Raw genomic sequence first — 14,576 nt, forward strand, 5'->3', positions numbered from 1 at the left:
ACATTGCGTCAGTGCTTCCATCCTTCTCTGATTTCTCCTTCGTACCCACAGATGCATTTACAGCTATTTCCCAGCATCTCTCTTTTTCCCTTCTGAGATGCAGAGAGGAAAGCTGTGTGGGTGGCAGTCCCTACTGCTGACAGTAGCTGGCATCAAATTAAGAAGAGTAGACGAAGGGAGGTGTGAGCAAGATCTGATTCAGCGGAGCCTAAAGACGTTGCTAGTGCTTCATCTCAGTGCTTGCGTACCTAGGCAGCATGCAACACAGACGTCACTTAAGGGCTTAAATACTTTGCGGGCTCTCTGTTCAGGGGTGATCCCTGTGCTAGGGACTGATCCCAGATATCCTGAGTCTTAGTCCCGTGCATTAACCACGCGGATGGTTGAGAGGGCGAATGATGGGCTAAGGAAACTTTAACTGGTTTGAAATGAACCAGTGGTGGCTGTGATGGAAAAGCACTTACGGTCTGATGGCCTACGTGAAATGGGCTGGCAGCCTAGTTCCTACTGAACGGGTATCCACAATACAAAAGCAACGCACATGTCACCGACTAGCTAAGTGAAGTGAGGCCTAACTCTTGATGGCGTTTCTCGGTCTCTTATGCACTGACTTTGAAATACCACCGCCGATCAATTTCAAGGACAGTTGGAGGCATCGCTGGGCAGAGCCCTGTTGATCCCGGTAGCAACCGGGAAACCTGACCGCTGCACCCGGTGCCCACTTGGTGCGGCAGGCAGAGGGGCGTTGTGACATGGGCGGTAACTCAGCCAGTCGTCATCCCCCTCCCTCCTATTATTTTCATACTTCAATCCCACTGGTTGAAACACGTTGGCAAATGAATACGGGTCGGGACTAGGGTGCTTTGCCAGAGTTGGGGCTCTGGGGCGGTGGGGGTTCAGGACCGGACTATCCGGGGCTGCTTCGGATCAGGAACTGTATTGGCGGAGTGGGAGGAGGCTGGAGATTTGTCCTGTGACTCCCTCCTTGCCTGGCTCAGGTGGGATCCTTTACCTCTGCCCCGTCGCAACTGTCTTAGTTCCTCTAACCAGGGCCCGTTGGTGCTGCAAGCAGAGAGGTTACTTGAGGGAGCGAGGGATGACTGGTTGTTGCCTCTGATGTCACAATACTAATACTCTGGCTTCTTTGCCAGCACCACCACTTGGGCCCAGCTACGGGGAGGCTGTTGCGGTGAAACCAATAAAACAACAAAGAGAAGAATGGGAGCGGCTTAGACGACGTAACAGTACAATGTAGGTTCAGTGGCAGAATTCTGTACAATTGCTACAGATGGAGGGATACAGACTGTATTCCTGCCCCTCCTGCTGTCTCTGCATGAATCGGCAGTGAAGCAGTGAGCCTCTTGTTAGTATTACAGTTGGGTTCATTCTTGTTTGGAGCCATAGTGAGCATTTTAGCTTAACCCTCAATGCAGATGGACCTCATTTGTAAATTCCATCAATATGCAAGCTGCATGACTTGCTCTTTCCTCTTACTTTTCTCTAGGCATACTTCAAGGACCTGCTCCATCTGAACACAATAGCAAAACTCCCATTGACTTCAGCCATGCAGGATCTGGCCCTGATCGCATACGACACTAACCAATTCCACAGCCAAACACTAGGCCCCAGTCCTGCAAGATGTGGAGCACCCCGGTGGAAGCTAATGAGAAAGGAGAGGGCTCAGCAGTGTGCAGGATCAGGCTCTCACATACTTAGCACAGAATGCTCTGACATTTCATTCCCCAGTGCCTTTGTCACAGAGCCCCAGAGAAGTCGTTAATTTTGGCTATTACAGATGGTGCCAAAGATGCATCTTCCCTGGAGCTTTTGTGTTTCTTAATTTTAGTTGATTGATTACAATGACTTGGCTATTACTGTTTTGAAGGGAACATTTCCCACCCCCCACACCCCCCACCGTTGGTTTCAGTCATACAGAATATTCCTGGGGCAAAAAAATGTCACAACAGACAAATTTTTTCTGGAGAGGCTGCCATAAGGACTCAATGGCAGAGGTGAGATGTTCTGTAACAACATGTCCCCGGTGAAATGCCGTGTTCCCAGTTTAGCTGGTGCTCGTGGGTGGCCCAGGGGTGCTGCAGGTCAGCTTTGAGGTGTGTTGCCTGAACTGTGCTGGGGAAACAAAACATGTCTTAGGAGCCTGATCCAAAGCCTCATGAAATCGGTGAAAAGACTCACTGACTTCAATGGGTTTAGGATCAGGTCCTGTGTGTAACTCTAACTTTCCTATCATTTTTGTTCCATCAAGATGTCAAAGCTATTTTTCGGATTGTTCTTTTCCATCAGAAAAACTGTATTGCAAACAAGACCGTCACAATCATTATCTTCACAGCAAAGGCATTGAATTAGGACGATATTGAATGACTGGCCAATGAAATAGTGTCCCACAGAATTAAGGTCCAGCGAGACAGAGTTCTAAGAAGTTTTGCACAGCCACCATGTTCCAGTAGGGGAGTTTATTACTAGCAGGTGCCATTCAGCTGTCCTTTGCTTTTGGTGTTTGTTTGGAAAACCTTAAGCCTAAGGCTATTCAGATTCCTGTTGGTTGCTGTACTGGGTAATTCTATGTCCATTTGGATCCAGCCTATGAGAGAGTCTGCAGTGGCGTCCTGAAGGCACAAATGAAATTTCTCTGTTTGGGGTCTGAGTGAATTACCCAAACCTATTGGACGGAAGGGCTCCTGTTGTTGTTATGATAGGTGCTGTGCAAACACGGTAAGAGACAGGCCCTAACCCAAAGAATTTACACTGAAAACAGAGAAGACTGACACAAGGTGGGGACAGAAGACGAGGCACAGAGGCGGGAAGTGACTTGCCAAGGTCACACAGCAGGTCGTGACAGAGCCAGGAACAGAGTCCAGATCTCCTGCCTCCCAGTCTGGTGTCGTGATCCGTAAACCACTCTGACTTCAACGGGCTTTGGATCAGGTCCTAAATTAGCAGTGGCTTTACTTCTATGCTGTCCCCTTACTCTCTATTTATACATCACACACTTGTAAATGTAAGGATTGGAATTCGGGATAAACCAGTAATAATTGCAGCTTAAAACCCTGTGAGCTTAAATTCTTAGAACAAAACTGCCTTTCTTTATTCAGTGAACTGCTGTTTCTGGAAAGGTTGCTAGGATCTGTTGGTGTTTCCTGCTGCTTCAGGAGATACAGTAACAAATAGCTAGATTGCAGCCGTGTAAAAAACATAAATTCCTCTAGTGCACATAGATGTTCAGGCAGATTCTTAGCTGGTGTAACCAATGGGGGATTGATGCCGATTTACACCCCCTGAGAGCCAGCCTGGGTTCACCCATTTATTGCCGATGTGCCTGGCCATCAGGCCCTGTCTTCTGCATCTTGAGCCTGGGAGGAGGAAGAATTGTCTTCTTGAGGATGCTACTGTTCCATTTTCTTCCATTGATGTACTAAAGCTGTAACTCCTTCAAGGCAGTTGTGAGGCTATTCTTGCTGTCTGGGTATGCCGGTGCTGCTAATGTCTGGAGGAGAATTATCCATCATCTGCAAGGATGCTAATCTGTCATTTAAAGTCATACGGCCAGACTTCACTTTGCTCCACTGTTATAAATCCAGTGCAACTCCAGAGTCGTTGAGTTATTCTGGATTCGCAGTGGTGCCACTGAGGTCTGAATTTGACCCTTCTGTTATTTTTAGCAACAGAGTGCAAAGCCCCTGTCAAGGTTCCTCCCCTACTCTGAACTCTAGGGTACAGATGTGGGGACCTGCATGAAAAACCTCCTAAGCTTATCTTTAACAGCTTAGGTCAAAACTTCCCCAAGGTACAAAATATTCCACCCGTTGTCCTTGGATTGGCCGCTCCACCACCAAACTAATACTGGTTACTGGGGAAGAGCTGTTTGGACGCGTCTTTCCCCCCAAAATACTTCCCAAAACCTTGCACCCCACTTCCTGGACAAGGTTTGGTAAAAAGCCTCACCAATTTGCCTAGGTGACTACAGACCCAGACCCTTGGATCTTAAGAACAATGAACAATCCTCCCAACACTTGCACCCCCCGTTTCCTGGGAAATGTTGGATAAAAAGCCTCACCAATTTGCATAGGTGACCACAGACCCAAACCCTTGGATCTGAGAACAATGAAAAAGCATTCAGTTTTCTTACAAGAAGACTTTTAATAAAAATAGAAGTAAATAGAAATAAAGAAATCCCCCCTGTAAAATCAGGATGGTAGATATCTTACAGGGTAATTAGATTCAAAAACATAGAGAACCCCTCTAGGCAAAACCTAGAGTTACAAAAAAGATACACAGACAGAAATAGTTATTCTATTCAGCACAATTCTTTTCTCAGCCATTTAAAGAAATCATAATCTAACACATACCTAGCTAGATTACTTACTAAAAGTTCTAAGACTCCATTCCTGGTCTATCCCGGGCAGAAACCAGCATATAGACAGACACACAGACCCTTTGTTTCTCTCCCTCCTCCCAGCTTTTGAAAGTATCTTGTCTCCTCATTGGTCATTTTGGTCAGGTGCCAGCGAGGTTACCTTTAGCTTCTTAACCCTTTACAGGTGAGAGGAGCTTTCCCCTGGCCAGGAGGGATTTCAAAGGGGTTTACCCTTCCCTTTATATTTATGACAGCCCCAGCTAATAAAAATCTCATGCAGATGCTAACTGGGCCAAATTCTGTAGTTCCATTGACTTCAGTGGCAGTTCTACTTGCGTAAGGTTAGGGGATGTGGATATTTGGTATTAAGGATTTAAGTTTTATTTCCCCTTGTTGTTCCTTTTAAGATCCCTAGCACAAAAAGGGTGCAATTTCATATACAAGCTTAATCTATGTCTTCAGGGCTCTGGGTAACTGGTAAAAATCTAGAGCAACTCCAATGACTTCAATGGAGGTACTCTGGATTTACACCAGTGTAACTGAGAGCAGAATTTGGCTTTTCGGCTTATACCTGAGAGGCATGGTTGGGTGGAATAGATGATGCCAGTGTTTTGAAAGAATCTGTTTGAGGGGTTTTTCTCAGCATGTTTTGTATATGTGTGTTAAATACACACACACACACACACACAATATGCATACGTACATATCTGCAGGGGCACTCAGAGGGCCAGACCCTCAGAAAGTATAAATGAGCATATTTCCATTGAATTTAGTGGGATTCTACTAATTTATACCAGCTGAAGATCTGCCCAAAGTATTTCATGTATGAAAGTAGAATGAATTATATTTCATTAAAGAGATGCTGCTTGAAAGGTTTGTTGAAATATAGTTGTCAGGAAGAGAAACGTTAAGGAGTGTGAGACAATGGGTCCTCAAACTAATTAACTTAGAGCTCCTACTGAGTTAGGAGATTGGTAAATGTTAGTATGCAAATAAGATATGTATATTTGTCAGTTTCTCTTCCTTTTGTCTCTTATGTTAAATTTGCTTTGGCTTATCTGTATAAATAAGTTAGCTTGAGCTTTTGCAGGAGGCTCACACATCTGGGTGCATTGGCAAAGCGCTTTGCTAATAAACAGAGAGGTCTGACAAATTTGTGAGTCTTGAATCTGACTTTGACACATGCAACGTCTGGCTTTTACTCTGTTAGCCTTATATCAGAGGCTCTGGCCCAGCACGGAGCCTTGTGGGGAAGGGGAAAGGGTTACTTTGCATTCTGAATTCATTCTCTGTAGGCTGGAACATTTAATGATCCAATGAAAATTCACCAGATTTGAAAGCAGATACTGTCTGAATACTGATCAGGGTGCTGCATTCTTGCCCCTAGAATTTGTCCCCTCCTCTTTGTGTACTCTAGAAAAAACAGCTTTGTCCTTTGTAATATGGATCGCTGTCTGAGACTCATAAGTTTCAGTACTTCGCTGATGCTTTGGACCCTAAAAGAGGAAAGTGTGATTCGAACTGCCCCAGCTTTTACATGATGAATAAGGAGAAGGGAAACATTAGTTTGCCAATGAAACATCCTATAGTTTTGAACACTGAGCTTGCTTCAGAGTACACGCCAGGCTAGAATCTGTTGTACCTGGTGATGTGTAAACGATGACAACCGGCAGAGATGCGGAGAAGAGAGTGGTGATAGGGAAACCTTTGGTATGATTTTCTTGATGCTACTGTCTGGTAATTTTAGACTTTTGTAAGCAGCTAAAGGTCCATATTTACATTTAAATAGAGTTTTGAAATCAGATCACAAAAGGGCCATAGACATAATATATAGAGTTGGCAGTTTGCAGCTATGCACTTCTTCTTTCACTGGGCCTGGGAACAGGAACTTGGGATGAGACCCGAACTGGCTGCAGTTGCTCAGTACAGGTGAGTTGGACAGTCAGACAGGGAAGTGCGATGTCCTGCTTTAGGAGTGGTATTTTTGGTGCCCTGTTGTTTAAAGCTGTTGGAAGAAGCTTTGATGGGAGTGTATGACACAGCGCCCAAAGAGTGCCAAACCTGTTCAGTGCTACTGATTTTGTTAGGCTATCTGCAGTATCTGGGTTAGAAGATGAAAGCAGAAGAGGGGAGAAGGATTATTTAGGATTGCACAAAAGGGTATAATCGAAAGGAACTGGGGATGAGAAATATGAGTATAATAGAGGGAGGTGTAATCCTTCCTGTTCATTCATATGAGCCTAATCCAAAATCCACTGTAGTCAATGGGGGGTCTTTTTCAATTGGGAAATCAGGCCATAGGCCAGTGGTGGGCAAACTTTTTGGCCCGAGGGCTGCATCCTAGTGGAGAAATTGTATGCAGGGCCATGAATGTAGGCCTGGTGCAGGAGGGAGTGTGGGGTTTGGGAGGGGGTGCGATGTGCAGGAAGGGGCTCAGGGCAAGGGGTTGGGATGCACAAGGGGTGGAGGAGAGGGCTCAGGGCAGGGGGTTGGGGTGTAGGGTGCAGGAGGGGTTCGGGGCGCGGGCTCTGGCCTGGTGCCACTTACCTCAAGCGGCTCCGAGGTGGCAACGGCGTGCAGCAGGGCTAAGGCAGGCCCCCAGCAGGCTCCCTGCCGCCCCCATGCAGCTCCCAGAAGCGGCCAGCATGTTTGGCAGTGGGTCCTGGGGGTGGGGCAGGTGGGTCCACCACACGGTGCCCTTGACTGCGGGCACTGCCCCTGAAGCTCCCATTGGCCATGGTTCCCTGTTCCTAGCCAATGGGAGCTGCTGGGGGTGGTGCCTTCTGCCCTCTTCCCCGCCCAGGGACTGCAGGGACATGGTGCTGGCTGATTTCGAGAGAGGCATGGGGCCAGGGCAGGCAGGGAGCCTGCTTTAGCCCTGCTGCACCATGGATCCAGCCTGCGGGCCGTAGTTTGCCCTCCCCTGCCATAGGCCCTTATGGGAAAATCCTATAGAACTTAACAGGAATGAAATTAATAGGGTTCTACAGAAATTTAATTGGGTTCCATTAAATCTTTACAAATCTATAGAGCCAGATCTTCAGTTGGATGAAATCAATAGCGATATTCTGATTCATACCAGCTGAGGATCCAGTTCTAACTGAGTTTAATACCAATGGGTGAGATCCTTTCTATAGGGTTTTTTTTTTTAAACTGTCCTGCAGCATTCTATAAAAAGGCTAGAATTCTATTAAATTCCATAGGATGCCCCAGAAAACTGACTGCAAGGGAGTAGTTTTCTGTTAAATTCTATAGGGCTTTTCCACAAGAGGAGCCTGTCATCAACTGACAGGCCTCATTTGAACAGCAAGCTTCTGATTTCAGTGTGATGCTGAGGACAAGTTGGCATGGAAATGCCTCACTCAGCTGGTGGCACAGTGATCCATTAACCTTGGCTTCACCTTCGGCGGCCCAAAAATGTATGCTCCACTATTAGGAGACCTACAGTCCTTGCGCTGTATATTGAAAAGCGTTGGAAAAAGGAAACTGAAGTTTTAAAGAAGACAAGTTAACGGCCGCCGACCCAGAGGAGAAGCCCCCTCTGTAATCAGCGCTTGCACAGAACTGTAGCACATGCTTGCAGGAAGTGGTGAGAGTGGTTTTCCTCCCCCCAGAGCTCAAACTAAAGGCACGGAATAGCTGGAGGGAGCACACTTCATGTATTGGCTGTGCCCACTCACAGAAGTGCCCTGTCTTCCTGTTTGGCTTCGAGCAGTGGGGCTAAGGTACAAGTGCAGCCGTGGACGGGGAGCCACTGCCGGCAACGCTAGGAAGAGTGAGCACGACCAAGCAGCCACGATGTTTCATAGGAAACGCAGCGTCTCGTTCGGAGGTTACGGATGGTGGGTGATTTTTACCATTCACTTTGTGGGGCAATGAGCGGAGAGGAGGGGTTTTTTGTTCCGTCTTTGGTTTCCCTGCGGTAATTTAAAGGGGAAAACCCTTTGGTGTTGGTAATGTCCTGCTTTGAAGTAGAACCTGCAAAGGAAAGTGTCTTCCTTGTGCATTGTGAGAAGGGGAATATCTGAATGCTTTTGATTGAGGGACTTGGATTTCTTTGATTCCCCTCCTTCTGAGATTTGACAGGGACAGCCTCTCTTAGCATAGTGGTTCGGTGCTTTACAGTCCATTCATCTTTTGGCATGAACACATTGTTCGCTTAAATGCACAATTGCAAGAAGAGATCTGTGTGAATTTCAGTAGCTCCTCACTAGGTATGTAATCTGTAGTAGCAGGGATGCACTGTCTAATGCTATAGTGAACCCAGCCATTTAGTCGCTCTGTCTCTTCCCCTTTCTTCTTCTAATAAATAGAGTATTGTGGTTTCAGTATACATGGAAGAAGAGTTTATTGCACTTCCCATCAAGAGATAAGCTTTGAATCCATCTCCTAAACTGTATTACGTGCATCCAGGCATCTTGCCTGATTTACCGTGGATGCTGAGTCCAGGATGGATTGTCAATGACTGCTTGATGGATTGCTGTACACTTTATCCTTACTAGCTAGTGCTGGACTTGTCACCTGTCTCCTGATTTAAAGACTGATTGATATTTCTGGCCAGATGACAATTCAATACCCTCTTCCCTGCTTCTAAGAAGTCCAACTGTGGTATGTTGCGATCAGGCCACAGCAGTTAATGGATGTATCAGCAATTTCATCATCAAACCAGTCATTAAGGTCTGTCCCCATCCACTGGACAGATACAGCTTGGGCAGAAGAAGGTTCCCTTCAGGCTACCCTGCAAAAGTTGTCCATTCGAACTTCTGGGGGCGAGAGCGTAGTTCGCTTTGCCTTGCACATTCAGTCCTGAGCGTGCCCACTCAACGTGTGCCAGTTGTGATGTTGCTTTTAAGTAGAGCTGGTCAAAAATGTTCTGGTGGAGCAGTTTTCTGTTAGAAAATGCTGATTAGATGAAATCAGAATGTTTTTGAAATGTTCCTTTTTATTAAAAAAAATTGACGAAAAATTATCAAAGTGCTTTGTTTTGATGTGATTGGTTAGATTTGTGTGTTATATATACAATAACAGTTTAAATAAAGCACTTTGATAAGGTCATTTAAATACTTCCAAACCAAAATTTTTTAGAATTTTTGTTTTGCAGGAAATGTCGACTTTGTTCTGATTCAGGATGAAACTTTGAAATGTCATAATTTCCTATGGGAAAAAAATCTAGGCTTTGCATGGCTCTAGTTTTAAGGTAGCCTGGCAGTTGCCCATGGAGAACTGGATTTCAATCCCAACAAACTCATTTGACGTAGACTGTCAATGTTAACTGCTTCAATCACAGACAAGCTAGCTCAAATTCAAACCAGCTCCCATGAGCTGAAATACCTCTGTTTCCTCGCTAGTTTACTGAATCATTCAACCCTTGTCCAGGTTGTGTTTCCTTTCATACCTTACCTTACTAAGCATAGAATTAAACAATGGGTCGTCACTGCACCTTTGCATTTTCTTTCACAACAGCATGAAAAAAAAGGACAAAGCATCAGCTGTAACTTCGAGTTTCCTGCCTCCATCTGGCTTGCGTCACCATCTAAATGCTGATTCATTTTAAATAATATTGTTATGGATTTTTGTTTCTATTATCAGGATCAGTGTCTCCTTCATTCCGATATTGTCAGAAGTAGGGGAACGTCTGCAAACTTATCTGGGCATAATCCATGTGGGATATGTGTTATAACACTGATCAGCAGACAGTGAAACCTGGGCTACAGGTCTTTTGTTCGGATGGGGGTGAGGGAGAACGGGTGCTATAGGAAAGGCCCCAAATGAAGTCGATGAGAGAAACCCCACTGTTACATACATCATTGGAGGATGTAGCAGGCAAGGTTAACGACTTCTTGGCAGCTGTTCAGAATTAAGACTTCAGTAATACTAATGCTTGGCTTATGCAGAGCATCTTTCATACACTTAGGCCACTCTAGATTAGACCTGAGTTTAGTGCATCAGAGTCCTTTGACTCCTCTTTCTTCAGCCCCAGTTGTACCCCTCTCACGCATGTGGAGTAGTGCTTACTCGCATCTCCTTGAAGTCCATGTGACGACTCAGGATGCAGAATCAGGCCCTCTGATGGTATCTGTTGCATAACAGAGCACTGTTCTATTGTAGGGTTGGCAACTTCGTAATATTTAAAAATCAGACACTCTGGCAGGAGTGCCAGAACTTCTCCTTCCCCCTGAGGCCCTGCCCCCTGTTCACTCCTCTTTCCCACTCCCTGCGTGGGTCAGGAGCAACTCCCCTACAGAGCCGGGGCTGGGAGCTGCAACTGCCTGATGCAGGTAGGAGGAGGCCCCGGCTGAGTAGGGGCGGTCGCGGGTGATGATTCGATGCCTCCTTGCCTCCCCTGCCCGCAGTAACCAGACATTGGGTGTCCGGTCAGGAGATCTGACTGGATACCATCAGGTCCCCTTTGTGACCGGACACCTGGCAACCCTACATTCTAAGGGCATGAGGTCCTGTAACTTCATGACTGGAGCTGCTCTCTAGCCGATCCATACACTCCATCAGGTATGAGGGGAAGGTTAAGGTTGAATTCTAATGGGACTCGTGGAGTAAAAGGTTAATCAAAGGAGTAAGGGTAGTAAGCAGGGCTTTGAATATATCTATATTGTAATACATCACTTTAATTAAATAGGAAGCTTTAAGAATCATGAGACCCGAGAATAAGGTTTGCAGGAGCCCGTGACGTAGCAGTGTGATGTGTCTCCCGCTGCCCTCTGCTTGTGGGAAGCTCAGTGAGCTATCATGAGGTGATAGTGATCTTTTCTGTTCTTACAACAGATTGCAGTTAATGAGGAGCAGCCAGGTGAATGTGGAGTGCCACCCGAGTGCACGTAATGCCATTGCAGCAACTTATGCCGTTGTGCAGAAATCTAAGGGGCACCTCACAAGCTGAAGTCTCTGGGAGCTGTGGAGCTCAGCTCTTCACCGAATCAGGCCATTTTTAGAAAGAACATTAGAATGGCCATGCTGGATCGGTCCAGGGGTCTGTCTAGCCGTCTGTCTAGCCTCATATTTTATCCCTAACAGTAGCCAGCAGCAGCTGCTGCTGCAGAGGAAGATGCTAACAGTGCTGCAGATGGCAGTTATGGGAATCTTCAACAGGGAAGATTCCTCATCCACAATAGTTACAGCGTTGGCTTAAGCGCTGAGTCACAAGGCTTTATGACCCCTCTGAAACCCTGGTGTGTTTTCTTAATATTCATGATTCTAACTCTGGATAGTCTTGTTACCTACACAAATGACAGTGTACATGAATGTAGATGCTGTCTTCTGAAACTCATGTGGGGAAAATCTGGCCTTAGGATTTACTGTGGCAGGAGAAATCTAGCAGCTTCTGAAGCCAATGGGAGTAAGTAGCGCAGGATCAGGCTCTCTGTAACCATTGTAGTTCAATGAATTGTATGTGATACTGTTGATTTCCAAAGCTGACATTTGGCTGAATGCTAAGTTAAAAAGACAACCATGGGAAGAGCGGCCTCTGTGTTTGTTTACTAGAAAGGAAGTGATCTGCTAATTCACCCAACACCTGTATCTATTTATCTTACCACAGTAGTATATCTGTACATCTTGACAGACACACCCTTTCTGTGGGAACCCCGTGAACGAGATTTACCATCAGGGAGGTTACTCAGCCAGACCTGAATTCATCTTCGAGCACTCAACAATTTCCAACACTGGGCCCAACACAGATGCGATTTTCTTTTCTGTCTGCAGTATTTTTTTGCACAGAATAAATGTCTGTTGGCCAGCTTCAGGGCTTCTTGCCATTACACCACAGCTTCTGCTCTGTTTCTGCTGGCGATACTGAGTCAAAGTGCTGGACAAATCGTAACAAACTGAATCCTGGGGGGGGGGGGGGGGGGAATTATTATTTTTCCATTTCACAGAAAGGAAGAAGCAGCCAGGGTTCATATGATAGACTCCTGATATTCTCTTACCCGCTTTCATTCTCTTCCCTGCTCTCTGCCTTGGAGAGCTGGCTGTGAACAAGCACTAGTACGATGATCTTTTTGCAGGCTGATGCCAGTGGAGACTGGCCTGGAAGTGAATCACCCAATCCCTCCCCTCCCCCCCAAGTCTGTTTCTCTTGCATCATGAAAGTGAGGGCTGCTGCCAAGCTTCTGAGTGAATGCTAGGGGAGCATGCGTCAGTATGGGGCACATTCTTGCTCCTGTCTCCGTGGCTGCGTAAGGACCTATTGGCCGCGGAACCACTGCATATTTGCTGTGCAGTGGGTGGCCCGGTGTGTGTGTGTGTGAGGATTCAGGGGGTTCTGTAGGCAGGGTACTTGCACTGCAGCACATGGTGTGGTTTTCTGCACCACAAGCAGGCTCGTGTGAAGGCTACTGATTAAAACAGGTCCCAATTTTAGTCCCCTTGAAACTGTGGTTTCCTTAAGTGCCGTTTGTTTTTCTGTGAAGCAAAACAACAGCGACAGACTTTTCCCTTCTTGCATTTGCATCGGTATGAAATCCACTCGCTGCAGCTCTGCTGTGTGGTCTATGAATATTTCAGCACAGATCCTTTAGGAGCTAACTGTCTCATTTACCCACAATCCCCTTGGGTCATTTGCAGCAGTAAAAAGTTTAGGCAACAGACATTTGCACCCGAAAAATATGCTTTAAGATTCAACTTGCTTTACCAGGACCTGAGAACAGCTTTATCACATAATAATGAATAATGCTTTTAAAATCTGCCTTATGCATGGAGTGAATCCAGGAGTGTGCAACTCATGGCATGCTTTATTTTAGAAACAATAATGTGCCCACTTTTTGGGAGCGGAGAGTCTGAGCAGATGTTAAGGGAAAATCGTTAAATGACTGACGAGCCCATTAAAGCCTACGGGGAGATGTCTATTAACTTCGGTGAGACCTGGAGCCAGGGCTCTCAGATTCCAGATCATGGGTCTGATCCTGCAAGCCTGACTCAGGGGAGTAGCCCTTGCTCAGGGGAGTAGCCCCATTAGCTTCAATAGATTGGGCCCTGTGGGCTGCAACCCACTAGTGCAGGGGTTCCCATGAGCTGTGCGAGTCTGTGATGGTGGAGGTCAGGGGGAGACTGAGGGAGCTAACCTTTAGTATGAAGAGAGGCGTAAGTCTTACTTGTGCACTCTGCCCCCAGGCTGTCACCTTGCCCCACCTCACCTAGAGAGACCCCCTCTCCCTCCCCGCCCCTCAGAGGGGCTGAATGCCACAAACTGCCCACTGTTTGCATAATAACTATGCCTGCACCCTGTATGGGGGCACTGGGACACAAGAGGCTCCCTGTACTCTTCCCCCCTTTCCAATTGCCCCCCAACACAGAGTACAGGCATAACTTGTCCATTTGTTTTATACAGCTCTGCAGTACGTTTTCCGTAGGCTCCCAAAGCTTCTGTACGCTGTAATGAAATGTGCCTTGTAAAAGGGGAATTTTGACTGGACTGTAGGGACTCCTGGAGTAAGAACAACCCTTTGCACTTATATTGTGCCTCTTGTCTGGGCTCTCAAAATACGTGACGAAGGTGGGTAGGGAAACTGAGGCACAGAAACTGAGGGAAACTGGTGGGAGGGAAACTGACACACAGTTTCAGGTAGGGAAACTGAGGCACAGAAAATGAGTGAGTCACCCAAGGTTTCCCAATGAGCCAGTGTCTGGGAAATAGAATCCAAATCTACGGAGTCCCAGCCATTTTTGACCCTACGAACTAGGGAAAAAAATGAATTTAAAAATGGTTAGAGAACCTTTGTCGCATGGCATCTTACAATAAATGTGGACTCGATGGGCATGATCCAAAGCCCATTAAAGGTAGTGTGGGAGGTTTGATGTTGCATTCAATAGGCCTTGATCAGGCAGGCCCTGCCTGGATGACTGTCACACCAAATGCAGATTGGTTTCTCCTGAGTTCTGAAAATAATTTGAATCTGGAGATTTTAAAGAAGGTTAAAGTAACTTGTGCAACGGAAAAGACTCAGCTTTGCACTAGGCTCTTATAACACTTGGGAAATATTCTCTGGAGGAAGGCAGGAAATGCAAAAGTGTATACACAAAGATCGGGGGAAAGTTAAATTTAGCGTAACTGGCAATGGGTATTATGCAATAGTTAACACGTGGGAAGAAAATGTGGGCTAAACCAGGTTTTACATTGAACTATTTTGAGACTTGAGAATGGAATGCTAACATATAGGACTGCAAAGTATGAGCAAGGATCTGATCTCAC

General features: G+C 46.2%; 1 protein-coding gene across 10 annotated transcripts in view; it reads left to right on the forward strand.

Annotated features, from left to right (window-relative positions):
• Positions 1-14,576, forward strand: part of RAP1GAP2 (RAP1 GTPase activating protein 2) — a 265,418-nt gene that overhangs the window by 49,764 nt on the left and 201,078 nt on the right. For 4 of the 10 annotated variants that reach the window (XM_073315709.1, XM_073315711.1, XM_073315722.1 and 1 more), the window contains exon 1: positions 8,031-8,217. The exons of 5 other annotated variants lie outside the window; for them this stretch is intronic. In XM_073315709.1, the coding sequence (XP_073171810.1) occupies positions 8,033-8,217 (185 nt within the window). In that variant the 5' untranslated portion in view covers positions 8,031-8,032. Of the gene's footprint in view, positions 1-8,030; positions 8,218-14,576 lie in introns of those variants that run through there. One more of the 10 variants, XM_073315719.1, reaches the window with a different exon arrangement.

This window comes from Lepidochelys kempii, chromosome 17, assembly GCF_965140265.1.
Source record: "Lepidochelys kempii isolate rLepKem1 chromosome 17, rLepKem1.hap2, whole genome shotgun sequence".
Lineage (NCBI taxonomy): Eukaryota > Metazoa > Chordata > Testudines > Cheloniidae > Lepidochelys > Lepidochelys kempii.